General features: G+C 58.0%; 2 protein-coding genes across 9 annotated transcripts in view; both read right to left on the bottom strand.

Annotated features, from left to right (window-relative positions):
* Positions 1–2,657: 2,657 nt before the first annotated feature.
* On the bottom strand, positions 2,658–9,110 carry LOC116500484 (tyrosine-protein phosphatase 10D-like). The gene is made up of 14 exons (XM_032205536.1): positions 9,102–9,110; positions 8,934–9,048; positions 8,269–8,511; positions 7,528–7,812; positions 7,226–7,323; positions 5,222–5,414; positions 5,025–5,136; positions 4,665–4,911; positions 4,516–4,555; positions 3,843–3,948; positions 3,641–3,708; positions 3,267–3,409; positions 3,044–3,131; positions 2,658–2,767 (listed from the first exon to the last, which is right to left on the bottom strand). The coding sequence occupies exons 1-14, from the start codon at positions 9,108–9,110 to the stop codon at positions 2,658–2,660; spliced, it is 1,857 nt and encodes a 618-aa protein (XP_032061427.1).
* An 8,564-nt stretch (positions 9,111–17,674) lies between these two features.
* The window catches only part of RUSC2 (RUN and SH3 domain containing 2), a 53,716-nt gene continuing 46,426 nt past the window's right edge, over positions 17,675–24,964 (bottom strand). For all 8 annotated transcript variants that reach the window (XM_032205734.1, XM_032205733.1, XM_032205735.1 and 5 more), the window contains 6 exons: positions 23,365–23,539; positions 22,518–22,623; positions 21,499–21,545; positions 19,040–20,018; positions 18,644–18,817; positions 17,675–18,496 (listed from right to left, as the gene is read on the bottom strand). In XM_032205734.1, coding sequence (XP_032061625.1) covers positions 18,316–18,496; positions 18,644–18,817; positions 19,040–20,018; positions 21,499–21,545; positions 22,518–22,623; positions 23,365–23,539 — 1,662 coding nt within the window. In that variant the 3' untranslated portion in view covers positions 17,675–18,315. The remainder of the gene's footprint in view (positions 18,497–18,643; positions 18,818–19,039; positions 20,019–21,498; positions 21,546–22,517; positions 22,624–23,364; positions 23,540–24,964) is intronic.

The raw sequence follows: 24,964 nt of genomic DNA, 5'->3' as shown, positions 1-24,964 counted from the left end.
AAAAGACAAAGCTTTCAGGGCATGCTGCACAAGTCTCTGACATACAGCCAAGTAGGACAAAGGAGAAGGACAAGAGGGAGGAAGACTATGAGCCTTCAGCATGAGACCCCCAGAGACCCCAAGAGGGACCACCGGAGACTGTTATGCATGCTCCAGTAGGAGGGTTTGGATTCTGGAAACTAATTATAATAACCCTGTGTTTTTTAGAAGTGGTAATGAATATGTATCAGCCTAGGAGCATAAAAATCAGCTGCTTGATGTAACTGGTGTGTGTCTTGGTGGAGCAGCCAGCGCTGTTTGCTTACCTCTATTCCTTTAATAAATTGTAAACTTTGATTATAGTCCTATTTTGAAGACTGAGCCATTTATTACACTGGGAAGTTGTGTAAAGCAATGGCATGACAACAAACAGAGACAAAGCACAGCAGGGATGCACCAGCACCCAGCCTCCCCCCAGCACCCCACCGCAGTGACTGCTTCACCAGAGCTCATCAGACAGCAAAGGGCATGATGAGGACTTTGAGCAAATTCACCAAGCCACAAGATTTGCTTTATTCTCTGCTTCCCCCTGCTGAGAGCAGTGAACTCAGAGGAGTAAATGCAGTGTGTGTCCCAGAGAGAAAAAAAAAATTACAATGTGGAGTCTTTCCATAGTCATTGAAAAGCCCCTGCTTCCCCAGATCAGACACTTCCTAAGGCTGATACTGCATGATATGAATATAGTCACATTTATATCAGCCCATCCTCATTTTTTTTTTTCCTGAGCATCACATTCACTTGGCCAGAGCTAATAGACCCCCATTGGGTGCTCTTGGAGCTTTAGCTTTCAGCTGGACTTTGTTCTAGGCAAGACAAGAACATGCCCAGCTGCAACGCCCCCATTTTGTGTCTGTTTTCCCCTCCTTGCACCTTCTTTTGTTCCTGTTTATTATCTGAGGTACAACTTCAGCAGAAATACCCATCTTGAGAAGTGCTCTCATGTAAGCTATCTTAAACCATAATCTCTCTGTTCAGGTTTAGGAGCTGCAAGGCACCATGGTGCTTCTATGAGGACTGTCTGCAGGCTGCTCCGGATGAGAGGCACCTGTCTCATCATCCCAAAAAGCCTGGGGCTGGTGCCCTGGGACAGAGTCCAGTGATAGCAAAGCTGACCAGCTACTGCTGGAGACCAGGCAGGGCTGACCACCAGCAGCACCCTGCATCTCCACCACAGCCACATGCCAGTCTTACCTTTTGCAGGCAGAAGATGCGTGTGATAAGGCCCGTGGTGGTCCTAGTGTTGTTGAGTGTCACGGTGAAGTCCCCGTAGACTTGCTCCTGCTCTGGCCAGTACTGCTCACACTTGGTCTGTCAACAGCAGCGAGACTGCTGAGCACCTGGAAGCTCACTTGGGGAGCGTTACAAGCCAGCTCTTGGTGTGGAGCTGCTCCCTGCCCTCATCAAGGGCTGCACTGAGAGCAAAGCAAAGCAGGCAAGGAAACCTGGGCAGTGGGGAGACCTGAGCTGAGCAGAGTGGGAGATGGTTCCTGTACCTTGTTCTGCTCCACTAAGCCTGTCAGCATCACAATGACCGAGACCTTCTCCTGCCAGACCATCTGCCAGAAATCCACCACCGTTCCAGGCAAGGGGCCTAGAGGAGGAAGAGGAGAGCCTGGTGTCAGAGCCCAGGCCGTGGAGATGCTCCCAGGCTCCTGGGCTAGGAGTAGCCTCATGTTTCCCTCTGCCCAGGAGTTACACTGCACAGCCTGGAGGGCATTTCAGCAGCTTTGCGAGGAGCCTGAGATGCCCTCACTGCATGGAGCAGACCGACCCACTGCAGCTCTGTTCCATTGGAAGGAGCCTGATGCTGAGCACAGCACTGTCAGGCATTTGCAGGGCTGTCCCTGCTCACCAGCCTCCAAAGGAGAACGAACCAGGGGACCTCATCCTTAGCTTGGTGTGGTGGTTTTACTCAGGTGGGCAGCCGAGCTCCACCACAACTGCTCTCTGAGCTCAGTGAGAGGGTTGCCCACTCAAGCGGAACCATGACACTTGGGCAGTGCAGGAGCTGGCTCACAGCCTCCTCCTGTGGCCAGACTAAGACCACCTATGCCCTGCAAAAGCTGTGACCACCATGGACAACAGAAGCACAGGAGATACAGGGCCCTGGATGGAGCCTTTAGCAGCTCCTGGGCTGCTGTCCCAGCTCCCCACACACCAAGGGGCTCAGAGCAGAGACTGGAATCTCCTGGGCAGTTCATCCCTGTGCCAGCTCTGGGCAGTTTCCAGGGCTGGAAGCACTCACCTTGAGCTGCAATGAAGAAGCGCGGACTCCGGTAGCTCTGTGAGAGAGAGTTTCAAGCAGCTCCAATCACCCAGGTTAAACATTTAACAAGAAATACAAGAAACACAAGGCCCATCCCCACAGGTACCAGAGCACCCAGCACAATATGTCCCACAGCACCAATCCTGGACAGCACGGAGAGGCAGGGGCTGCCTCTGCATCCCTGTGCCCTTCCTACTGTGAGCCCTTTTTATTAGGGATGAGGATGGTGCACAAACCCACCAGAGTGCTGCAGGCAGCTCAGAGGGGACCAGGGAGAGCAACATCCCAAGATCTGCAAGCATGTGAGGACAGCAAGTGCCAGTCCCTGGGGCCACCCGTGTATGCGTATCTCCTACCCTGCCCAGGGCAGCGACTCCTCGCTACCTACATCCACGTAGCTGGCGTTGATGTAGTCGCTCCCCGCGTCTGCAGAGGGCTGCAGCACCACACGACAGTGGTCATCTGGAAGAGAAGGGAGGTGGGAGTCAGTGGGCTGTCGGTCTGGGGCAGCAGTGAAATGACTGTTTCAGGAAGGAGGTATAATTCAGGAAAACCCAGGGCTGCCTGCTCCCTTCTCAGCAGCCTTCCAGGCCTCAGGACATGTTCAGAAGGAAAGAACAAATAATGAAACAAAAGGTGATGTGGCACAGGCAACATGCTTTTGGAGGGGCACCTATACCTGCCCAGCACCCAGCCATCTCCAAATGCCCGTGCCAGCCCCCAGAGAGCCCTGCTTACAGGGAATGATGAACTTGTAGCGGTTCTTGCCCTGGTTACACGGCTCCTTCCCAGCATCGCAGGGATGCAGCAACGTCGAGGTCAGTTGCTGCAGAGGAGGAAGATGAGCTCTGGATTAGCCTAAATTCTGGGGCTGGCTGAGGCTGCCTGCATCGCATGCCCCACAGGGGGCTGGGACTGCATGGGCAGTGCATCTGGACAGGAAAGCAAAGCTAAACCAGACCTGGTACTCTGCCATCCGCCCGGCACCGTGACTGCTGGCTGATTCATCCTCTGTCTGCTCGGCCTCTAATTCTGCCCTCTTAAGCCTCTTCAGAGCCTCCAGCAGTTCCTCCACTGGGATCTGTGTGTTCAGCTTGTTCACACCTACGGGGACCACCAGGGGAGGAGGTGACCTGACAGCAGGGAGCGGGACCCCATCAAAGCCCAGATTGTCCCTCCCCATCCCGCTCCCCCTCTTTGGGGATGTGTTCCTTTCCCCATACCACCCAATTCTGACCTCCCTTGGTCCCATAAGGACCTTACAGTGCCTGGAAGCACCCAGCCTGCACTTTTAACAGGCAGCCTGTGCAGACAGGGCCTCTGCTCATACTGCACCTCCTCGACATTTTCTCAGGGGGATAGTGCTGTTGCTTTCAGACGCTTTGGAACCGTTGTGCTTTCGCCTGTAAAACAGCAAGAGAGGCCCTTGGACACTCAGGAGATGGAGAGAAGATTTATATCAGGGTCCACCCTGGGTAGCCCAAGGACCTTGGTATCCCATGGCAGCACAGAGAGCAGAAGAGCAGCACATACTAACCTGAAGAGCAGGAAGAGCAGCAGAATCCCCAGTGCCAGAATTACCATTGTCACCACGAGTGCCATCAGCACAGGCTTCCTCTTCAGCAGAGGTGCCAGCTCCTGTCCTGCAAACAACACAGTTCAGGATCAGGCTCCTGCAGAGCCTGAATCCATCAACGGGAGACTCCACAGGGGGGTGGGGAGAAAAGCAGCTTCCATCATTATCCATCAGAGGGTCTGTGCTGGAGCGAAGTTAGGCTTGTGCAGGAATGGGTGCTTGCATGGTGTGAAGCCCTTCAGCGTGGGCTGTGTCTCTATGACTGTCCCCAGGCATGGCCAGAGCCAGGTGAGTAGTTTGAGTTTTGGGGGTCACACTTGCACTAGGGCAGCATGAGGACTAAGATGCAAAGCGAGATGATGGCATGGAAGCTGTGCAGGGTCCAACTGTACCGCAAGTGCCCAAGTGGCATCAAGATCCAGGGAACATCCAAGAGGATGAGGGTAGCATCTGGCTATAGCATCACCCCAGAGTAAGGGAAAAGAGAGGTGTCCTGTGCCCCCACAAGGAGCTCCTGCACTCGCCAGCCCCTGACCACAGCAAGGCGCCAGGCTGGGAAAAGGGAGGACGTGGCAGAGAGCCTCGGGCACAGGGTGAGGGGCGAGCCAGCCCCTCCGCAGAGGAGCCCACTTACCCACAGAGAAGCTGTAGCACACACAGGCGAACGTCTCCTCCTGTTGGGAGAAGCGGGGGCAGAGTTCAGAGCAGAGGGCTGCCACCCAGGGCCACCACGTCCCCAGGAGCCGCGGCACCCAGGGAGCTGCAGCCTCCCGCCACGGGTACCTGCTGGGAGCGCCGCTCGAGGCGCAGCAGGGCGGTGTAGTCCCAGCCCGGGCGCAGGGGAGCGTTGTGGAAGCCGTGCCCGCGGGTCCCGTCGCCCAGCACGAAGTCCGTGGGGGCGCTGAGGTTGAGCACGGCGGCCACGTAGGCGTCGGGCGGGCGGCTGGCGTTGAAGGGCTGCGGCTCCCCCGAGCAGGCGCCTTCCAGCACCGTGCTGTTGTGCGTCGCAGCCACGAGGAGCTGGTGCTCGCTGCAAGGCAGGGCTGTGAGACGGGGCCGGGGACGAGGAGCTGGAAGGAGGCAGCTGCAGGTGTCAGCGCTGCTCGGGGCTGTGCAGAGCAGAGCAGCAGGGGCTGCACTCACCTGGCCGCCCCGGGGACCCAGGGGATGGGGCGGAGGCGAAGCACGGCCGTGCCCTGGGAGGGGGAGATGTCGCGCACGAGGCGGGAGCTGGCATCAGGAGGGGCTGCGGTGTCTGTGCAGGAAGACCCGGGGACGAGCGTCAGCAGGAGGCTCGGCGAGGCAGGGCAGGGCTGGGGGCAGCGCACGCACACCCTTACCCGAGCCGTTGCTCTGAAAGTCCCCCAGCAGCGCTGCCCCGGCCCCGGCAGCCGTCAGGCCCCGCACGGCCACCGTGTATCTGGTGCCAGGGCCGTGCGCAGGCAGCGGGTGCTCCGTGTCGGAGCTGCTCAGCCTCAGCCGCTCGACCTGGAGGAAGCCGCCGTCCTGCGGGCCCCAGGCGGTGACGTTCAGCTGGGGACAGGACACGGAGCTGGAGGGGAACGTGCCCAGCGCACAGCCGGCCACAGCCCAGCAGCGCTGCGCTGCTCCCCACGCCTGCAGCTGGGAAGCTCCCGGAGAGACGCCACGGGAGCCTTGGCCCCACGCGTGGACCTCAGCGCAGAGCGGAGGAGGACAGGGGGGAATCTGGGGCCAGCACTCGAAGCAAGAGCAATCTGCTGCACCACAGACACCCCTGCAGCAGCAGCAGCTGCAGATGGAGCTGCTCAGAGCACTCTTCTGCTCTCCAGGCTGGTTGGATTTCCAAGGCATCCTCGGTGAGGCTGCATCACATCTAATCCCCACGGGGGGACTCCTACAGGTTGGGTGCTGCACTGGCCCCCTTACTCCTGCACCCAGCACTGCACACCACAGCCTTTCCTGTGCCACAAACCAGAACTAAGGCCCCTGAGGCACAGGAAAGCCCGTGAGACTGCGCCACAAAACACGTCACAAGGTGCTGCACACAGAGCCCCAGCATCTGCCAAACCACAGGCTGTGCAGAGCTGGGGAGGAAACCCCCTGGCACCCACAGCCCCTGCAGGCAGCAGGAGTGTATTGGGTTTATGTGGAAAGGTTTGGTTGTGGCGGGCTGCAGGGGTGGCCTCTGTGAGAAGAATGCAGAAGCTGCCGCATGTCAAATAAGAGCCAGTTTCAGCTGGCTCCACAAGGACCTGCTGCTGCCCAGAGCTGAGCAGGAGTGATGTTGTTTGTGCCCCTATGAGAGTAGAGAAAGGGGAAAACAAGCTGCACCTCACAGCAGCTGGGAGAGAGGAGTGAGAAGCAGCCCCGCAGCCCCCAGGTGAGTGCAGCAGGAGGGCAGGAGGTGCTCCGGACATGCAGCAGCAGTTCCCCTGTGGCCCGTGGAGAGGCCCCTGCTGGAGCAGGCTGTCCCCCTGCAGCCCATGGGTCCCCATGGAGCAGATCTCCACGCTGCAGCCCCCCCATGGGTGGAGGAGCCCCCGGTGGAGCAGGTGGATGTGGCCTGGAGGAGGCTGCGGCCCATGGAGAGCCCCCGCAGGAGCAGGCCCCGGGCTGGAGCTGCAGCCCGTGGAGAGGAGCCCACGCAGGAGCAGGGGGTCTGGGGGGAGCTGCCGCCCACCTGTGGGGGACCCATGCTGGAGCAGTTTGCTCCTGGGGGATGGATGGACCCCGTGGGAGCAGTTCTTGAAGAGCTGCTGCCTGTGGGCAGCCCCCGTGGGCTCATTTTGGGAAGGACGGCATCCCATGGAAAGGACCCCGCATGGAGCAGGGGCAGAGAGGGACCGTGAGGGAGCAGTGGAGACAAAGCGTCAGGGACTGAACACAGCCCCCATTGCCCGTTCCCTTGTGTTGCTCGGGGAGGGGACACAGAAGAGGGTGAAAATGGGGGGGAGGTGTTTTTAGTTTGTTTTTAGGTTCTCACTGCTCTAGCATATTAGTAATAGGTAATAAATTATATTAATCTCCCTATGCTGAATCTCTTTGCCCTTGACAATAACTGATGAGTGATCTCCCTGTTCTTATCTTGACCCTTGAGCCCCTTTCCCTGTGAGGAGGGGGAGTGAGTGATCACTTGTGGTGCAGCTCAGCTGTAAAGCTTGGTAAAGCCAGCACGGGGAGGAACATTGAGAGGGAGGCAGAAATGCTCAAACGTATCACAGCAGCTAGAAAATCAGCCAGGGGGGTGGATCTCAAGGTTCTCAAGGGTTTCCCATGGTCTGCCCGCCCGCCTGTGCCCAGCACCCAGCCCAAAGAACCTGGTGAGGCGCAGGGCCCACAGGCAGCCCCTGCTCCCCTGGTACCTGGTACCCGAGGATCTCCCCTTTGCAGGAGGGCAGCGCCTGCCATCGCAGCGTCCCCGTGCTGTCATCCAGCCACAGCCGCTCCAGCTTCTCGGGCACTGGAAGCACAGCGAGATGGGGTCACACATGGGGACACCCACCTGGAGCAGAGCCTGCAACTGGGTGCCCGCAGCTCCTGGTGCCAGTGGGGACAGGGTGCTCATGATCAGCTGCTGGGTGAAGAAGGCATTTATCTGCCTCCCCCACATGTGAAACAGCCCAGGAATGTCCCTCCTCTCTTGTACTCCCCTGTGGACACCCACCTGTTTCTTTTGTCCTGATCACCCATGTGAATATGATGGTGCTGGGGGGCACTGCGATGGTGACGTTGTACAAAGTGAAGGGCTGCAGGTGGTCACAGCTAAATGTTCCGTGCTGGCCATGCAGCATCTCCTGTCCCGTGACCTCCTCAGCCTCGCAGGGAGGGGAGGAAGGCCCTGCCAGCCTGCACGTGGCCTGCATGCGCTGGCAGGCATCGGGCAGACTGCAGGTCCAGTTCAGTTTGATGCTGGTGGTGGAAGCCTTCAAGGTCCCAGGCACAAAGACCTCTGTGAAGAAAGCATTGAAGAGGGTCACTGCCTTGCCTTCCCTTCCCCTGGCACCCTTGCAAGGTGCTGCGGTCACAGCCCTGCTCCCACCCAGTAGCAGGGAGAGGAAGCCAGAGGTGACACTGCCCATGGCAGGTCTCCAAATCTGCAGCCACCAGTCCCTGCTCTGGTGCCAGACGGAGCCTTGGGTCCCACGAGGGCTTTTGGCACGTTTCTGGCAGAGACAAAAGCAGGTGAGTGGCAGTGGGGCTGGGGCTGCCCAGGGGTGGGTGAGGCTGGGCCACCATTTGCTTGGGCACTGGTCGCAGGCATCAAACCCAGGGAGACCAAGGGATGCGCTCAGGCATGGGGAGCATGGCCCAGGACATGGTGGGGATGTGGGAAACGCAGAGAGGCATGGAGGGTAGGACAGGATGACAGGGCTGCAGAGAAGGTAATTCCTGCCACCCCACGTACCAAGGCACACTACAGGTTCCTCAATGTGAATCCAGACACCTGTGCTCTTCCTCCCCAGCCAGGTAGTTCTGTCTGCAAATCCCGAATGTTCTGCTGTCTGCATTTCCCCTGCACATTTGATGTGGGTGAAGGACGGCTTGAAACCCTCAGGGCAGCTCAGCGCCACTTCTTTGTTCTCCTTGTACACCTCCTGGTCTGGTGCCAGATGGAGTGCTAAGTCCCACAAGGGCCTTTGGCATGTTTCTGTCCGAGGCAAAAGCAGTTTTAGTTGGGGTGTGGGTGATGAGGTGGGGCAGGATACCGCCAGCTATCAGCAACCACCAGCAGTCCCTCCAGCCACCAAAGGGAGATGGAAGGAGAGCCGTCCATGTGCCATGACGTGCCCCCCAGCACGCCTTGCCGGGAGGGAGGGGGCTCCCCTTGTCACTTGCCCACAAAATCCCTTCTCCACCCCATTTCCATGCTCGCTCTTTGCCCCCCACCACATCCCACGGCCGGCAGCTTCCCAGAACAATCCCACCTGCAGCAGGAGACCCCCTGCAGCCGCTCTCTGGAGCTGACCCCAAGCCCAGCTCAGGCTGCCCTTCACCTCGCCGTGCCCTGGCCCCAGAGGAGCCGCAGGGCCACGGGGCTCCAGGCGAGGCACCTCCTGTCACCCCACTTACTGATGCACGTTGTGGGGCTCTGAATGGGGACCCATTTCCCCAACTTGTTTTTCTTTGTCCAGGTGCCCTTGTGCTCCCGTGTAGCCACAGCCTGAGGTCTCCGTGCGCATTTAGCCTGCTGGAAGGGGAGCAGGGAACCCTCCGGGCAGCTCAGCGTCACTTCTTCGCCCTCCTCATAGACGTCCCGCTCTGGTGCCAGACGAATGTCAGCGTCCCACTGCGGCCTCGAGCATTTTACTGTCAAAGGCAAATTTGTGTGAGAGCGGGGCCAGGAGGCTTGGGAACCAAGGCCATGAGGAAACCCGAGGGGTGCTGAGCCCAGGACAGCAGCGTCACAGGGACCAGTGGGGAAGGAGGGTGCTCTGAGGGGGGAGCTCCTCAGCAGCCGGCAGGGCACCGCAGCGCCAAGCAGGGGCTGGGGTGGCAGAGCCGTGGCTGGCTCGGGAGTGTGAGGGCAGAGAGGGGACGGGGAGAGCTGCCCCGCGTACCCACACACGCTACGGGCTCCTCAATGCGGGTCCAGGCGCCTGTGCCTCTCCTCCCCCACCAGCTGACCCCATAGACAGGTTTTCCTGAAGTCACTCGTTGAAATTCCCTCACACATTTGGCGCTGATGAAGGAAGGCTTGACAACTCCAGGGCAAGACAGCCTCAGTTCCTCATTCGGTGTGTAGTTGTCTTTCCTTGGGACGAGCACGACCCTTCTGTCCCATTGGGGTTTCTGGCATGTTCCTGTGGAAGAGAAAGCATGACAGTCCTCCTTGGGGATGGGGTGCGCGGGCAGGAGGGGGCCAAGGCTGGGCCACGACTGCCTGCGGGGTCGGCCATCGGCACAGCCCCTGGGTGTGGGACAGGAGCCCCGCGGGGCGGTGAGGTGCTCAGAGCAGCAGGGCTGAGGGCAGGATCTGGCCACAGCTCAGGCAGACGGGCCGCAGAGGCAGGGCAGAGGCAAGGCCGGGCCCCGCTGGGGGCTCCTGTCCCGGCCCAGCTCGGGGGCTGCTCCCGGCCGCGGCCATCCCAGAGCCGAGCCCGAGGCATCCCACGGGCACGGTGAGACGCCAGGGGCCCTGCTGATGGAGAGGAGCCCGCGGCAGGGGAGAGCTGCTGCCCCCGAGTTACCTGTGCAGGCCTGGTACATCTCTGTGTGATGCCACCTTCCCTGCTTGTCCTTCACCTCCCAGGTATGTCCCCAGCCAAACCATACAACACATCTGATCACAGCGAGAGGAGGATCATCCTCAGTGAAGCAGCTCACAGTCAGCTCCTCCCCGTTATCGTAAAATGTCTTCTCTGGGACAAAGCGGAGGCTTGAGTCCCACTCAGGCTTCGGGCATGCTGCACAGAGAAGAAGGAGAGCGTGTCAGTGGGATGGGAAGAGCCAAAGGTGGGCAGCGCATTCTGCTGCTGCGGCCGCTGATGGACCTCTCCAGGGGTTTGTGGCTCGTTGCAGGGCACATCCCGGCAGAGGCAGGGGTAACGCTGCACAGCACGTGGGGCTGGCCCCTTCCTCCAGGCTGGAGCTCCGGGAGGGCTCCGAGAGAGCAGGGAAAGGAGCACTGGGCTTCCAGCCCTGTAGGGATTCACAGCATGCCCGAGCAGGGAGGCACTCAGAGCACAGCAGGGCCGCCCACAGACACAATGAAGGGTCCAGGTGAAGCTTCAGCGAGGCCAACACGGTGCAGGAGGGCAGCTGGCAGGCTTTGAGCAGCAGGAGGTGAGGTTCATGTTTCGGGAAGCTGTGCTGTGGAGCGGGAAGTGGCAGCACGGGGCAGCATGCAGCTCACAGCCGGGGTGTGCGGCCCCACGGGGCTCCTCCACGGCCTCCCTTGGGCTTTCGCTGCCCCAGGATTATCCCTGAGCCTCTTCTGGCAGTTCAATTCCACTAACACAAACTGTTTGTTTGAACAGAGCCTCGTTTTACCTAGCGCTGGGCATTGCTGCTATGGCTCCTGGCCGTCTGCTAGTGAATCACGGCCAAACAGAGCCAGCCCTGCAGGAAAACATCCCCTGCAAGCTTCTTGGCCTCCCTGCTGGACGCAATGGGATTGTAGGGAAATGAGGCTTTGGTAGGGGCGTTGAGGAAAGCTCTGAGAGAGCCTTGCAGAAAGACGGCCGGGGGACAATAGGACAAAGGGACAATGCCGCCTGCTCAGCGCAGGGAGCAGCGCTGCGCCACACGCCCCGACCACATCCTCTGCCGGCAGCGTTGGCACCGCGCACGCAGCGCTGCCTCCTCCTCAGTGCTGGGACGCAGATTTGTCATGTGGCTTCCTCAGCGCGCCCCCAGAACCCTGCCCGCCACCCCCACTCCTTCGCTCCCAGCCGCATCGCCTTGCCTGCAGCTCTTCAGGTAGCGGTGCTCAGAGCTGGGGCACGCGTGAGGCTGGCCCAGAGGATTTGGCACGCTGAGCGGGGACAGCCCCATGCTGCCCGTGCCACGGTCCCCGCGGCTTGAGGGGACTTTTAGGCATTCAGACAGGCACAGCAGTGTGCCGCAGCTCATCCACTGTCCCCTGGCCTGTGCCCCTCTCCCTGATTGTACCCCGCACATGCCTGCAGGGCTGCCCATGCCTCTGGGAGTGGCCAAGAAGCATTCATGTTTCGATTCCTCTTTTTCACAAACACCAAGGTGCAAACTCAGCAATACCGTCTCCGCTGCAGGCAACCCCGGATTTCTCCTAGGACAGTCGGGTGACCGAGACGTGCAGAGCACACACAGGGCTTGCCAGCCACCGTGTGCCTGCTGCATCCCACAGCTGGGTCCTGGCCTTCGTCTGCCCTTGTGCACCGTGCAAACAAGCTGGAGAGCCACGGCTGCACGCACCGGCCCTGCAGGACAGCTTGGGTGGAGGATTTGGGAAAGGGGCAGGGGGATGTCTTCTGCTGCGGGCTTTGCCCTTGGTTTTCCAGTGATGGCGTGCTGTGCTCACACTCCCTGTCCCTCCAGGGGCACAGCTCCCCTGGCCTATGCCATGCAGCGCAGACCCTGCTGGCCCCCACCTGGCCTGAGCTCAAATCAGCACCTGAAAAAAAACAGTCCCATTTTGGGGCCCCGGTGACAGCCAGGGTCCTCGACTTGTGGGCTCCTCCAGCCTGTGCCAGCCCAGGGACATACATGTACATACAGCAGGTCCCTACAACGTGAGCACGTGCAAACTGAACATTTGTTGCCACCCAGCTGCAGCAAGGTGAGTTTAGAGACAGCCTCCAGGTCAGTTGGATGCAGAACAAGGCAGGGCGATGGTCCCCAGAGCTGGGCTCAGGCCCCGGGCCGTGCTGCCCTGGATGGGTTCACCATCTCCTGGAAGCTCAGTTAGCAGCTGGCCCTCCAGGCACGCAATTAACCGGCTCTGCTGCTATTAAAATGTCAGTCCCACTTCCCAGTTCTGCTGACGGATGCTGGAAATAGCAAAACAACCTCGACCTGCTCTTAGAAAGCAAGCCTTGCTGCGAGGTACCCCCGTGGGCTTCGCTCTCCACCCTCTCACCCCGTCCTGGGCTGCAGCCCCTGCTGCTGTACAGGGGGAGCTGGGGGCTGCCTGGTGCTGGGGGGCTCACCCCACCACAACCCGACCGATGCCCTCATGTCCCTGGCACAGACATCGCCTCCAGCCTCTGACAGAGCTGCTGCGTGCTGCCGGCGGCGAAGGGACACGGCAGACACGCAGCAAGGGAGCAGCAACACTTTCCTCTTGCAGGGAGAAGAGCGCCCACCTCTTACCCGTCTGTCGGTGATTTTCTTTGTAACCGGTCTCATCCTTTTCCATCTTTTCTGCTGCCAGCAGAGGCGTGAGGGCCAGGAGAAGGCTCCAGCGCAGGGCCATGCTGCCTTCTCCCCCCTGGCAGGACCGAGGGCTCGTCCTGCCGGCTGCTGCTCAGCGCGCCCGCCCGACTGCGAGATGTGCAAGCAGCGAAAGGAAGCAGGCAGGCAGAGCGGCTGCATGCGGTGCGAGAGGCTTCCTCATTGGAGAGGGAACCTCTGCCGCTGTCAGCACTGCTTTCGTTCCTCGGAGCACCGGGGCAGCTTCACACCCCTTTCACAGCCCCGCAGCTCTCTGAGTGCTGGCCGGAGAGGCCGTTTTGGGGGCTCTTTGGTGGGAGCAGCCACGCGACACGACGCCTGAGCTGCCCCCTCGGGATGGGCAGCAGCGGTCCCAGAAGGACGTGTGAGCAGCCTGGCTCTCCAGGACTTCTGCGGGAAGATGGAGCTTCCACACTCAGTAGAGTCACGCAGAGACTACGTCAGCACAACTCTCCCTCGATTAATATCTGAAAACCTAGAAAGAATTGTGGAAAAAGGCCACCAGAAGGGCATTGACGGTCTTTGTGAGCTGGTGGCGCACGCTTGGGCAGGAAAGCCGAGGTGCTGAATGGGTGCTGGAGCACAGGCTGAGCGCAGATGCTGGGTGACACGCTGGTGACAGCCACGGAGACCCGCAGTGTGGGTGCCATGGCAGTGATCCCAGGCCTGAGAGCCTGTCTGGTGGTAGGAGCCTTGAGGTGTTTTGTTTTCTCTAATGGAGTCTTCGGAGTCTTTCAGTGTAGAGGCTCAAAAAACATTTATAGAGCTGCAGAAGCAAAAAGCAAATCACATCAGTAGGAATGAAGTTCCCCTTTTGGGGGAATCTTTGGAAAATAACTAGGAAAATTCCATATGTCAGAAAAAATCCCCTAAAAAAAACCCACATCCCCCAGGCCTCCCTTGCGCTGCTCCCGGTGCTAACAGCCTGGCCTCTCCAAGAGCCCTGCATTACCCCATCTAAAACCTCAATTGCCCGTAGAGGAAGCGTGGCCCCCGTGTTGCCAGGAAGCCCTGTGTACTTGCTCATTCTCTCTCTCTTCACACTTCCCCTTGCTCCGCGTCGGAAAAATCCAGACTTGAGCATACCCGTGCTCCGTGCAGAGGGCTGGGGGTGTCGCAAGCCACCGCTGCCTTGCGGCACACCAGGCGCGCTCCGGTTACGCAAGGCCAAGCCAAAAGTGCAGAGGCAGCATCTGGCCTGGCTTCAGCGCCTGGGACACCACAGGTGATCCTGGGATTTTGTGGGGCTGGCAAGTGTCACGGCCACCCCGTGGCACCCGTGGCACAGCTGGGAGGGTGAGCAGCGTGTCTCATCACTACCCCCATCCCGCGGTGAGGACCGCATCCTGCCGTGGTGCCGCCCTCAGAGGTGACAGTAAAGAGCTCAGCACTCGCAGCCCGGCGCCAGAGCTCTCCTAGGTGATGTGAACCCAAAGACCCCCCCCCAAGGATCCGTAAAGATCTGTCTCCTCTCAGTTCTTCATGCTCTGAGCTACCAGCACCACAGATTTTCGGGAGCAGATGTGCAGTTCACAAGGTGTTTTTGCAAAAAAAAAGGGCTGATGTCTGCTTCTACAGGCTCCTTGCTCTTTATTTTTATCTTACTGATAAAATCTTTACTTCTCACCTGCCTGGTGCTATTTTGCGTCATCTCACCGTGACTTCAGCTCTTTGAAGAGCACCTCTCTGTTCCACATAACCTCTGGCCCTAGCATTCAGGCCTGCTGATTCCCCGCTGCCTTTTGACACCAGAAGCCCTGACAGGCTGCCTTAAATCCTGGCACAGGCTGCTGGACGGTGCTGCTTCCTTTGGGTACATCTTACCCAAGTTTCCCCTTCTCATGCATTTCCCCTTTCTGAAGCTAAGCAAGATGCCCCTGGACTTTCCAAGCTTTGTTGGTTAGTAAGGGTGATGGAAAGAAATCCCATTGTGACTGTCACTGGCAGGCAGCTCTTGGCTGACACCAGGCTCAGCCCAGCTCTGCACAGAGCTCAGTTCCCCAATTTCCTCCCTGGATCCTGTGTCCGGCTGCAGGCTCCTGATTCAACACCTCAGGGTGCTGCCACCAGCGGGGTCACGCCAACAGGGACCCAGGAACTGGATCCTGTGAGCCTGGACTGGCCACTGTGTGGGTCTCAGCATGTCCCCAGGCTTTGTGCTCAACCCTGGGGCTGCCTGTGCTGCTCTGTGAGCATCCCATCCCATCCCATCCCATCCCATCCCATCCCATCCCATCCCATCCCATCCCATCCCGCTGTGCCTGACACCAGGGCAGGTTCCTGGTGCTCCCTGTGCAGGCTGTGCCCCTTTTCTCCCCCCCTCCAGGCTCCCCCAGCCCCACAGGGCACTGCTGCTGCTCCCCAGCTCCCTGGGCACTGCCAGCCCCTGCCCCACCACCCAGGGTGTTTCTCTCTCTCTGTTTTGGGAAGGAAGGGAGCCAACAGCTCTCAGGACACTGTGTAAAAGCAACCTTTTACAGCCACAGCTGTGCCAGGGAGGCAGCAGCAGCCCAGAGCAAGGTGGCACAGCCACGGAACCCCCCAGTCCCCAGCACTGAGGGACCCCAAACACCTTGAGGGAGGCAGGCGCTGCTGCCCCCTCCCTGCTCTTAGCCCTTAAAGCATCTCTGCTCCCTCTGCACCTCCCATTCCCCTCCCTCGTGCTTTTACCTCTCCTAATGCTGGGCCCCAGACTCCTGTGCCCCAAACCCAGGCTCCCCCTTGCTTCCCACCCGATGGATGCTCTGCTCCCAGGGTTCATCCCCCGAGCCCAGCATTTCTTCACCAAGACTTACTCCGAGATCTGCAAGGAGGCCAGGAGCAGCTTTGCCCAGCAGTGGCTGGGGTCTGCCCACGAGGAACAGGAGCAGAGGACACGGCTGCTGTGCCAGGGCCGTGACATGAGATGGGCAGGACCCCGTGTGCATCACGTTGTGGGTCCAGGGCTGTCCCCGGTGGGCAGGGGGACGTGGGGCTGGCTGTTATGGGGAGCCTGTCAGCAGGAGGTTGAGAACAACTTCAGCTGGTGGCAAGGGTCCTGCACTGCTTGCTGCAGTGGAGGTTTACTGGGTTTGGGTTCAGGGCAGTACTGCCCCCAGCAGCACTCACACCCCAAATATCCACACCAGGACCCTCCTGAGCCAGGTAACCACCAGGGCCACCCAGGCACAGGAGCAGCAGCAGCCACTGCCCCGTGAACGTTGCCCCCTGCTCCATGGAGGATGATGATCCCCAAAAATATTTCATCTCAGGTGAGGCTGCAAGGAAGGGGATAGGGCTGGGATAAGAGGGGACAAGCAGGCTCCATTAATAGCCACAACTTGCTGGGGTCTGCCTCTACCCCCAAACAAGGATCTTCCTGGCAGCTTCAGTATCATTTCGGGTCATCCTTCGAGGGTGAGGATAGACCCGCATACGCACACATTTGTCCCTTGCACTGTTTGGGGACACTGTCCTGATGGCATCTCCGCATCCCCTTTGAGGCAGGAGGTTTGGAGGAGGTGGGTGGGCACGGGGTGTCCCCTGGGTGGGTTGGGGGCTTGCAGCCCCTGTTACAGACAGCTCTGACCCACACAGGCTTCACAGGTTTGTGCCCCATGCCCAGTTCCTGATGGGGACAGGCTACCCCATCACCACCAGCCAGGCCCTGCTCGAGTTCAGCCAAATGACCCTGAGGAAAGGTGGCAGGAGCGGGACTGAGAAGGGTGGTGGGGTTCTCTCACCCCTGGGAAAGACCTACCCCATGGACAGGGGTCTGCTGCCTCGTTACACAGGCTACATCCCAGGTGAGCACCCAGACACACACCTCCCTCGTGCAAAACAGAACACTTTTGGGGTGAAAAAGGTGCCGCAAAGGTGCTCCAGGCATAGCTTTTCCCTTCTCCTGGGAGCTACCGAGGTGTAAGGGGAAGGGACAGGCTCCTGGGGCTTGCTCCCACAGGGCTGGGATCCAATGCTCTTGCCAGCCTAAGTGTAAATGCCCCAGAACCATTCCCTGTGAGGTGACCCACAGCCACTGAGCCTCGCAGAGAGGTTGTGCCAGGCCCTGGGTCCCCAGCCCCACAACCCATCCCTCGCTACCTCCATCCTGTGCTGCTCAGGACCTGCTCCTGCTGCCCGCAGGTTACAATCCCCTGGGGTTGGGGATTCTCTGGAGGGGTGAAGAAAGGACCTCTGGATGACACAGGGATTGGATCTACCCCTCTTGGCCAGGTGGAGACCATCTCCTCCCTCTCCCATGGTCTGCCATGAGCCAAGGATAGCAGGGGACAACCCATCTCGCTCTGAAGGTCAACTGCTGGAGGCAGGAAAAACCACAGGTATCCCCCCAGCCCTTCTCAGGGACAGGCTGAAATCAAAAGGCTGGAGAGCAAGGGACCTCAATCAGCACCTTTTTTATTAATATGCATCATAAATAAAGAAATAAATAAAGGCGAGACACCTCGTTCTAATGGGGAGATACAAATTAAATACGGTGCGACGTCCGCTAAGCGATGTACAAGCAGGAGGTAACCTTGCAAGACCAGGGCCCCTTGCCACGGGGAAGCCAGCCCAGGCACAACGCCGTGGGCAGCACCCACCCGGCCAAGGCACCAAATACTGGCACGGCCTTTCATTAACACTGACCCCCACCGGCTGGTCTGGCAAGGACCCCCACCCCACCCCAAGAACATGGCAAGGCGCAGGGGTGGGCTGGCACTGCCTCTGTTGGGGAGCCCAGGACCCCCCCCAGCAGCCCCTTGTGCATGACACTTGTCCCTGACCCCACGCCATGGGGAGCATCCCCCCCGCCCCCAACCCCTATCCCCATCTCCCTGCTCCCTCTGGGAGCACGCCCTGCTCTCCCTGCCGGGAGCACGGCCCCCGTCTCCAAACAGCATCCCACCCCTAGCCCTGTCAGGGACCCTGCCCTCACCCCTTCCCCTCCCACCCACCTCCACCGAGCACCCCAGGGCATCCGAGGCATTGCTCAGCGTGGGGGGCACCCCGCAGCCCCCAGCTCCGCACAGGGTGGTGCTACCCAACCTGGACCTACATCCACGCGCCTTCCTCACGACCCAAACACCCTCTCTCTGCACACACACACGCCCCATTTCCCCTCCCGTGGCCGTGGCCGGGCAGCCTGGCAGTGCACGGTGCTCCCACCCCATGGCGATGACACCACAGGGTGCTGGAGGCCGCGCTGCCACCCCCGGCAGGGGACGGCCAGCATCCTGCACCCTTCCAGAGAGAAAAAAAACTGAGCCAGCGCCTGCTGGGATCCCCGCTACGTACAAGCCCACCACCTGCAGGTGCTGGAGGTTGGCGTGGGGTGGAGGGGGCTCAGGCGGTGCCCGGTGTGGCTGCATGCACGGCGACGCCTGGCAAGACGAGGTGCAGCTCGCGGAAGGCCCCGTGGCCGGTTTGGCCTTTGGCAGCTGCACGAGGAGGAGCAAGAAGGAACCACCTACGGTTACTGTATTCTGTAATGGCAAGAAAGGTAAGAAACTAGCAAGAAGCTGTGTCTGTTCCTCTGGCAGAGCAGAATATCCCCAGTGGAGCCTCAGCAGCCCACGGTACTGTGCTTGGCCTCCCGGCCAGGTCAGTAGTCCTCATCCTCCGGGTGGGTGACGTACATGATGGGCACCAGCCCCTTCTCGGGGCCGAGGCTGCACTGCAGCCAGTCACCATCCACCTTGGAGATGACCTGCAGAATATCCCCTTTGTTGAAGCTCAGCTGTCCTGCCTCGGTGGCGATGTGATGGCAAAGAGCTTTCACCTCGCTGCAGGCAGAGGGAGGGGAGAAAGGGTCAGATCACCAAACAATGCTCACACCGCAGAAAAACCTCCTGCTGCTACACCCAGACCCATGCGAACCCCATCCCACCGTGCCCCCAGCCCCTGTGGGACAGCCACATGCCACTGCTCACCAGGGAGGGTTGGGACACAGCCCCCGGGCTGGCCGTGGCAGGGTTGACACTTCAGGTGGCTCTGCCCGGGGGGCCTCTGGCTCAGGGGCTGCTTCTCGCCACATGCTGGCCCCAACCGTCTGGGCCACCAGCTGGAACACGGACTTGTCCAGGCTCAGCCAGCCAGAGGGCAACCTGCAAGAAGGAGAGAGAAGCAGGTTGTGGTGGGGAAGGCAACCTCTCATGGCCTTTGGGGTCTGGATCACACACAGCATGCACTGCAGCCCCCAAACTGTTTCCTTCCCAAGGGACCCAGCATCCTGCAGACCTCCCTGCTCACCTCTGATGGACCACCACAGTGTAGCCCAGAGCCCAGATTAACCAGCCTCGCCAGCCCTAAGCCACCCACGTCCCTACCTGTTAGGTTGCCTGGCCTCCTTTTGCACCTTCCTGGACCCAAACAAGTGTCCCCACTTGATGGGCTGGCTGCTCTCTGACGCACTGCTGCTGCTTTCCTCTTGGGGGGCTGCTGCTGCTGCTCCCAAACTTTGCGGAGTCCCAGTCTCCTTCTCCTTGCTGCGCTTCAACTCTGTGACCACCGAGTCTGGGGGGCTGCCCATCCAGAAGGGCCAACTCCGCTCCTTGACCTCTTCACCAGCTGGTACCTGCTGGGGCTTTTCCAGGGGCTCTTCCACTGCTCCAGGACTTGGCCTGCTGGCAACCTTGGGCTTCTCCTCCAAGATGCCTTCAGCGATGGGACAGGCTTCTGCACCCTCCACCACGCCTTCACGTGGAGGTGGTGCCCTGTGGGTCTCAGCTGGCCTGGGGACACCACTCGAGGCCTTCTTCTTCTTTTCATAATGGATGAGCTTCGAGCCTTCAGTCGAGCCTTCAATGTAAATCTGAGAGCTCTGCATGAGCTGGTACCACCAGCCTGCCTGCTTGTCCTTCTTCCCCTCCCACGTGCTCTCTCGCACCTTCCTCCGCTCTTCCTCCCTGTCCCCATCTCCGGAGGAGGCCCCCACTCCCTTCACCCTCTCACTTTCAGCTCGTTCAGGGCTGTGGCCGGGCGACACGCCACCATCTCTGCCACCCACTTTGCATGCTTCAGGGGCAGTGCTGCAGCCATCGGGATCCTCGCTGCTGCCCCGCGTCCGCATCAGCTGCAGGGTGGAGTGCGCGGAAAGCAGCAGGTCCTGCTTCACACGCAGCAGCTCCTTCTGCTGCTGCTGCTCTTTGCCCATCTGCATCAGGTGGTGCTCAAACAGGAGGTCTAGGTTGAAGGGCAGCAGGGAGAGAGGCTGGAGAAGGAGCAGGAGCTCCTCGAACAGAGGCTGGCACACGCTGTGGGACAGGCACAAGAAGCCCACCGGCTGGTAGTGTGCCAGGATGATATCTGTAGGGCAAGAGGCAGTGGTCAGATGAGAGGCCCCTGCCACCTTTGCCAAGCCAACAAGAAGCTACTGGGGAAAGGAACTGAGCACTGGTTTCTGGCCACAGCTGTGGCTGCAGTGTGAGGCTCAACACTGGGGCAGGGAGCACTGGGCAAACTGGCCCAGATCCTGCTTCCTGCAGCCACCACCTGCCTGTCAGATTACCCACTGGAACGACCTCTGTCACAAATGCCAGGGGAGCAGGGTGAAAACAAAAAGCATCAGAGATGGTTGGCACACATTAAGATTCTCTTTTCCATCCCCCTGGATATGGGCAAGGAGCTGCAGATCTGGGCCAGGACCAGTGCCCTGCGGGGAGAGGTGTCAGGGACAGCTGAACGCAGCCTTCCAGGGATAACAGAACAGTATTTCTACCTGCCACTTTCATCCTCACTTCATTTGGACACTTGTGCCCTGCCTCACCACTAGCTTTGCTGTCAGGTGTCACTCATGTCACTCACAGCACAGAGTTTGGCATAGGCTTTGTGCCTGTTTGTCTGCAGCGAGTTAAACTTACACCGCAGAGGGGATTTGCACTTTATCTGCAAACCCTGTGCCTAGCCTTCAGCCACCTGGCAGCCCCACCTCACACTTTCAGTTCTTAATGATGGCTTGAAACAGAAGACTCGCAACGGTTGTCTTCTGCTCCAGAAAAGCAGGGTGCTTCCTCTCGTTACACTGCTCACTACAAAGGCAATCTGCTCCAAAGTGCTGACAGCACACACAGACCCAAGCAATGTCCGCTGTCAGCCCCCAAACCTGCCAGAAGATACTGGGCTGGACTTCGTGCAGTGCACGGGGCCCTGGGCTGACACACACACTGAGCCAGCAGCACTCTCAGGGAACCCAGCAGGTCAAGGGTGTCTGCCTCACTGTGCACTTAGCACTTAGTCATGCTGCTTGCAGGCATCAGGCAGCTTGGTTGTTGCTGCTAGGTTATCTACACACTCCAGAAACACTTCTGGTTGAAAAGAAAAACAACTGATACTTCCAGGAAAATCTGCTGTTTGTTTGCCTCAAGGCTTTCCTTTCTAATTCACATGCCTCAAGGGTTTCAGATAAGCGTTCACACTTCCAGTTCTACAAAGCTCTCAGGCTCTGAACAGGGGATGCAGACATTTGGGGAGGGTTAGATCTGGTCTCCTGACTGAGGGATTTGTACTGTAGGATTTAGCCTTGGCTACTAGCTGTAGCTGGGAAGGACAAAGGTGGGCAGGCTCTCCACAGCTCAGGTGGAGGGAGCTGCATGGAGCTTTGATTTCCACCTCCCTTCCTTTAGCTGAGCAACCATCCAACAACATTTACAGCAGGAATGCAATAAAGTCTAATAGAGGGAAGCAGCACAGGCTGAGAGACCATCAAGAGACAAATAGGGCCCAGAGCTTAGATCTGTACTGCACAATGTGCAGAATTTGGTCCTCTCTGCAGCCCACAGCCTCTTACCTTCATGGTTGTAGAGGTGGTTGAACCAGAACTCCAAGGACCGGATACTGTAGGAAGGGAACACAGGCAGGGAAGAAGAGAAAAAGCAAAAATCAATTTGTGCCCTTCTTCACTCCCATCAGCACGCACTCAGCACAGCCACCCAGCCTGTGAAGGAGCAAACCTGTTTGCTTTGCAATGTGGCATTGTGCAACTAATATCCCTTAACAGCCAGGCTCCCAGCAAGTTTCCACACCGCTTAGCTCCTATATAAACAGCTTAGCTCTGCTGAGAAGTGTTTACATGGAAGCGGAAGATCAACTACAAACATGAAATCAGTGCATCAAACTTGGCCCAAAATACGCTGGCATCCTGTGCCAGCAGAAGAGAGCTGTCGGGAGAGCAGGGCATAGCTTGCTCCTAGGGGTCCCACAGTATTTGGAGACCTTGGGGTCTCCATTGCCAGTGTCAATGGTCTTGCTCACATCTGCAGAGGAACGGGGAAGTACCATCCTAACAGCACTCATCCTGTCACAGGCAAAGACAGAACACCACTGACTTTTTCTGTCTAACACAGTGTAGTATTTACACTCCTTATCCAAACTAGAAAGGTCAGCCTTGAGTCCTGGACCAGGGCAGGGCAATTTCCCTTTCAGAGACTCATGTGCTGGGATTCACTGCAGCTCTAGGAAGCAGTGTCACAGGGATTTTCAGGAGTAATATATGCATATGTTATGTCAATCCGTATATGAATCCTGACAGACAGACTCTCCCCACCTAGCATTTTGGGACCAGAATAAGCTGACAAAGTTCTTCAGTGGGCCAGCACTTCTCAGTCCTGGCCTAGTAGGGGCAGGTTTTGATCCCTCTGGTGTTCCCTGAGGCTCTCAGCTTCTTTCTTCCCTCACCTACAGCTGAGAAGCTGCTTCCCAGGTTTCTTAAATCTTTTCATTGGCAACAGTGCCTGCTTGCAGTCAAGGAGCAGCACCTTCTGCCAGCCCTGGACAATGGCATGCAGTCAGCCCAAGGAGCCTGCTTACTTGAGGAGGCCGAAGATGAATGCGTTGAACCTCATGTTGTGGTTGGTGAGCTCCGTGTACTGGCTGATCTTGCTATAGAGGCTGTGCAGCAGCTTGGTAGAGGGGCCTGTCGAGAGAAGTGAAATGCTGGGGTTAGTTGTGGTCAGAAAAGCCAAAACAGCCTTTAGGCATAGCCAGAAGGTGTCTGAGCTCCCATGCCTACAGTGTGCCCAGCTACCATGCCTACAAGACCCTCCACTGGTCACCAAGATGAGCTCACTCCACTCCAACAGTGAGACTCCACAGAGGAGATGGGTTGCAGTCCTTCTCAGGCTGTCACTCCAAAATTTTGGGTGAGTTTCAATGCATGAAGGTGCCCCAGGGACCTGCTTCCCACAGTCCAGAGATGATCATGGCCCTTGTCTCAGAATCACCAGTCAAAAATAACATTGCATTTGTTGGTTATAATTTGAGGTGTTTGTAATCACAGAGACAACTCCAGAGCTGGAGATGTGCCACAAACAGGCTAGAAGGCTTCCCAGCCCTGGCTGTAAGCTCTTTGTGATGCAGAAATCAGTGTGGGCCTGCCATCTGTAACCTCAGAAAGGAGTTCTGCCAGATGGTAGCCACTGCCACGACCTGGGGTGCAGACTGGTACTAGCAGAGGGTGCAGGTGATAAGGCTGAAGATGAAGGTTTAGAAACAACCCAGAAACTCAGGGTGGCAGGAGAAGAGGGTTTTTTTTTTTTGTTGTTGTTTGTTTGTCTGGGCTTTTTTTCATTGCTAAGGCCTGTTATAGGAAAATATGGACCTTCCCCAGCACCTCCCAGCCACAGCACAGCAGTACCACAGAGCACATCCTCCATACCTAGTTGGGTGGATGCCTCCACCACGCTCCAGGGGATGTTTCTCCTCTGGCCAATGATCATGTCTAGGACGTAAGCCTTGAGCCCATCACTCAGGATGTCCCGGACAGCTGGACACAGGTATTTCAGGATGAGATGCCCCACGTTGGGGCTCACAGAGCTGTTCCCAAGTTTGGCCTAAGGAAGAAGAGGCAACAGGGAGAGGGTTGGTAGTTGCTCTACATGGTACAAACACATGCAAACATCTCCAGCCAACTTGCCTACTACAGTCACGTAGCTGGCAATACCCAGGCTATAATGAAGCTCAGCAGTTCCTGGAATAGGCAGGTTCTTCCTCTTCACCCCTGCTGCTTCATAAAACAATTCTGGGTTGCTCCCTGAAAGGTCTGACCCAGGCTGAGATAAGGCAACAGCATGTGAAGAGAATGTCCCAGTTTGAGAAGAGGATATTCCAGTTAGGAGGGATACCCAGTTCTCCTCACAGGTATACCAAGACTGTCTTGCTGGAGGAAGAAAAGAGATAGGACTTTTTCTGCTTCTATTTGGAAGCAGGAAGCAGAAAGTGACCTAGGAACTTCCAGCACAGAGAGGTTAAGGAGCACTTAACTCAGTGACGAGCTGAGCTATAATTCCTAGGGATTACTATAAATAAACAGGATGAGGGGAAAATGGCTGGGCAGAGCCCAGGCTGAAGTGAGGAGGCATGTAAGAGCCCAGCATCAGCAGGGAGGGACACATCCTGCTCCATGCAGTCCTTGAGATGCCAAGGGTCAATCCAAAGGGGTCAGCCCCGGGCCGTACACATCATATTGGTGGTCCAAGGCAGCTGTATTCGGGGCACAGATTTTACCAGCTGAGCTGGAATTACACTGGCCAGTTGGCATGGGTCCACAAAGTCCTGAACTCAGACTGAACTTCTGGGTCAGGAATAATCCTGCCAGATCCATCATGCGTGAGAGCATCATGCACGGGTGCTGCCTTTTGACAGGTGAATGCTCAGCCCTTGGCACTCTGACACATAAAGAAGCCCCAGATCAAAACCATAGCACTGTCTGGCAAGTAAAGCAATGGGCGAATGTTGCAATTATTCCCCAAACCAAGACAGCAGACATAGGAAATTCACAGTGAAGTTTTCAAAAAGCTGTGGAAATCCAAACAGCTCACGTTACGCTGCACAACAATCTCTGCCTCAGCAACAATTGTAATTAGGGGCAAATTACCCTGGGCTGTGAGATAAGACTGAATTGGCTTGGAATCTGTCCTAGTCAAGTTTCTCCTTGGGGATGGCACTCCAGGGGAAATTGTCATCTTCAAACAGTGTTACATTGCTGCCACAGAGTCCCTGCAGCTGAAGGATACTGTTCGGGTTTGAGAGGAGGCACCAAAAACATGCTGAGCATCACAGGACTGACAACACCATCTTTGTCAAACAAGCAAGATTGATCTGCTTGTGTTAGTCCAGAAATGAGCAACGAAGGGAGCACAAGCCAAAGACAGCCATGGGCCATCAAGATGCACTCTGAAACCAGCAGGTATGTGGTATGGGCCATAGGGAGAGACCACCTGCCCCAGATGAACAATGACTAACCCTTTTTTTTTTTT

Source organism: Aythya fuligula, chromosome Z, assembly GCF_009819795.1.
Source record: "Aythya fuligula isolate bAytFul2 chromosome Z, bAytFul2.pri, whole genome shotgun sequence".
NCBI lineage: Eukaryota > Metazoa > Chordata > Aves > Anseriformes > Anatidae > Aythya > Aythya fuligula.
The sequence above is the reverse complement of the archived record's forward strand: the minus strand, read 5'-3'. Positions and strand labels throughout refer to the sequence as shown.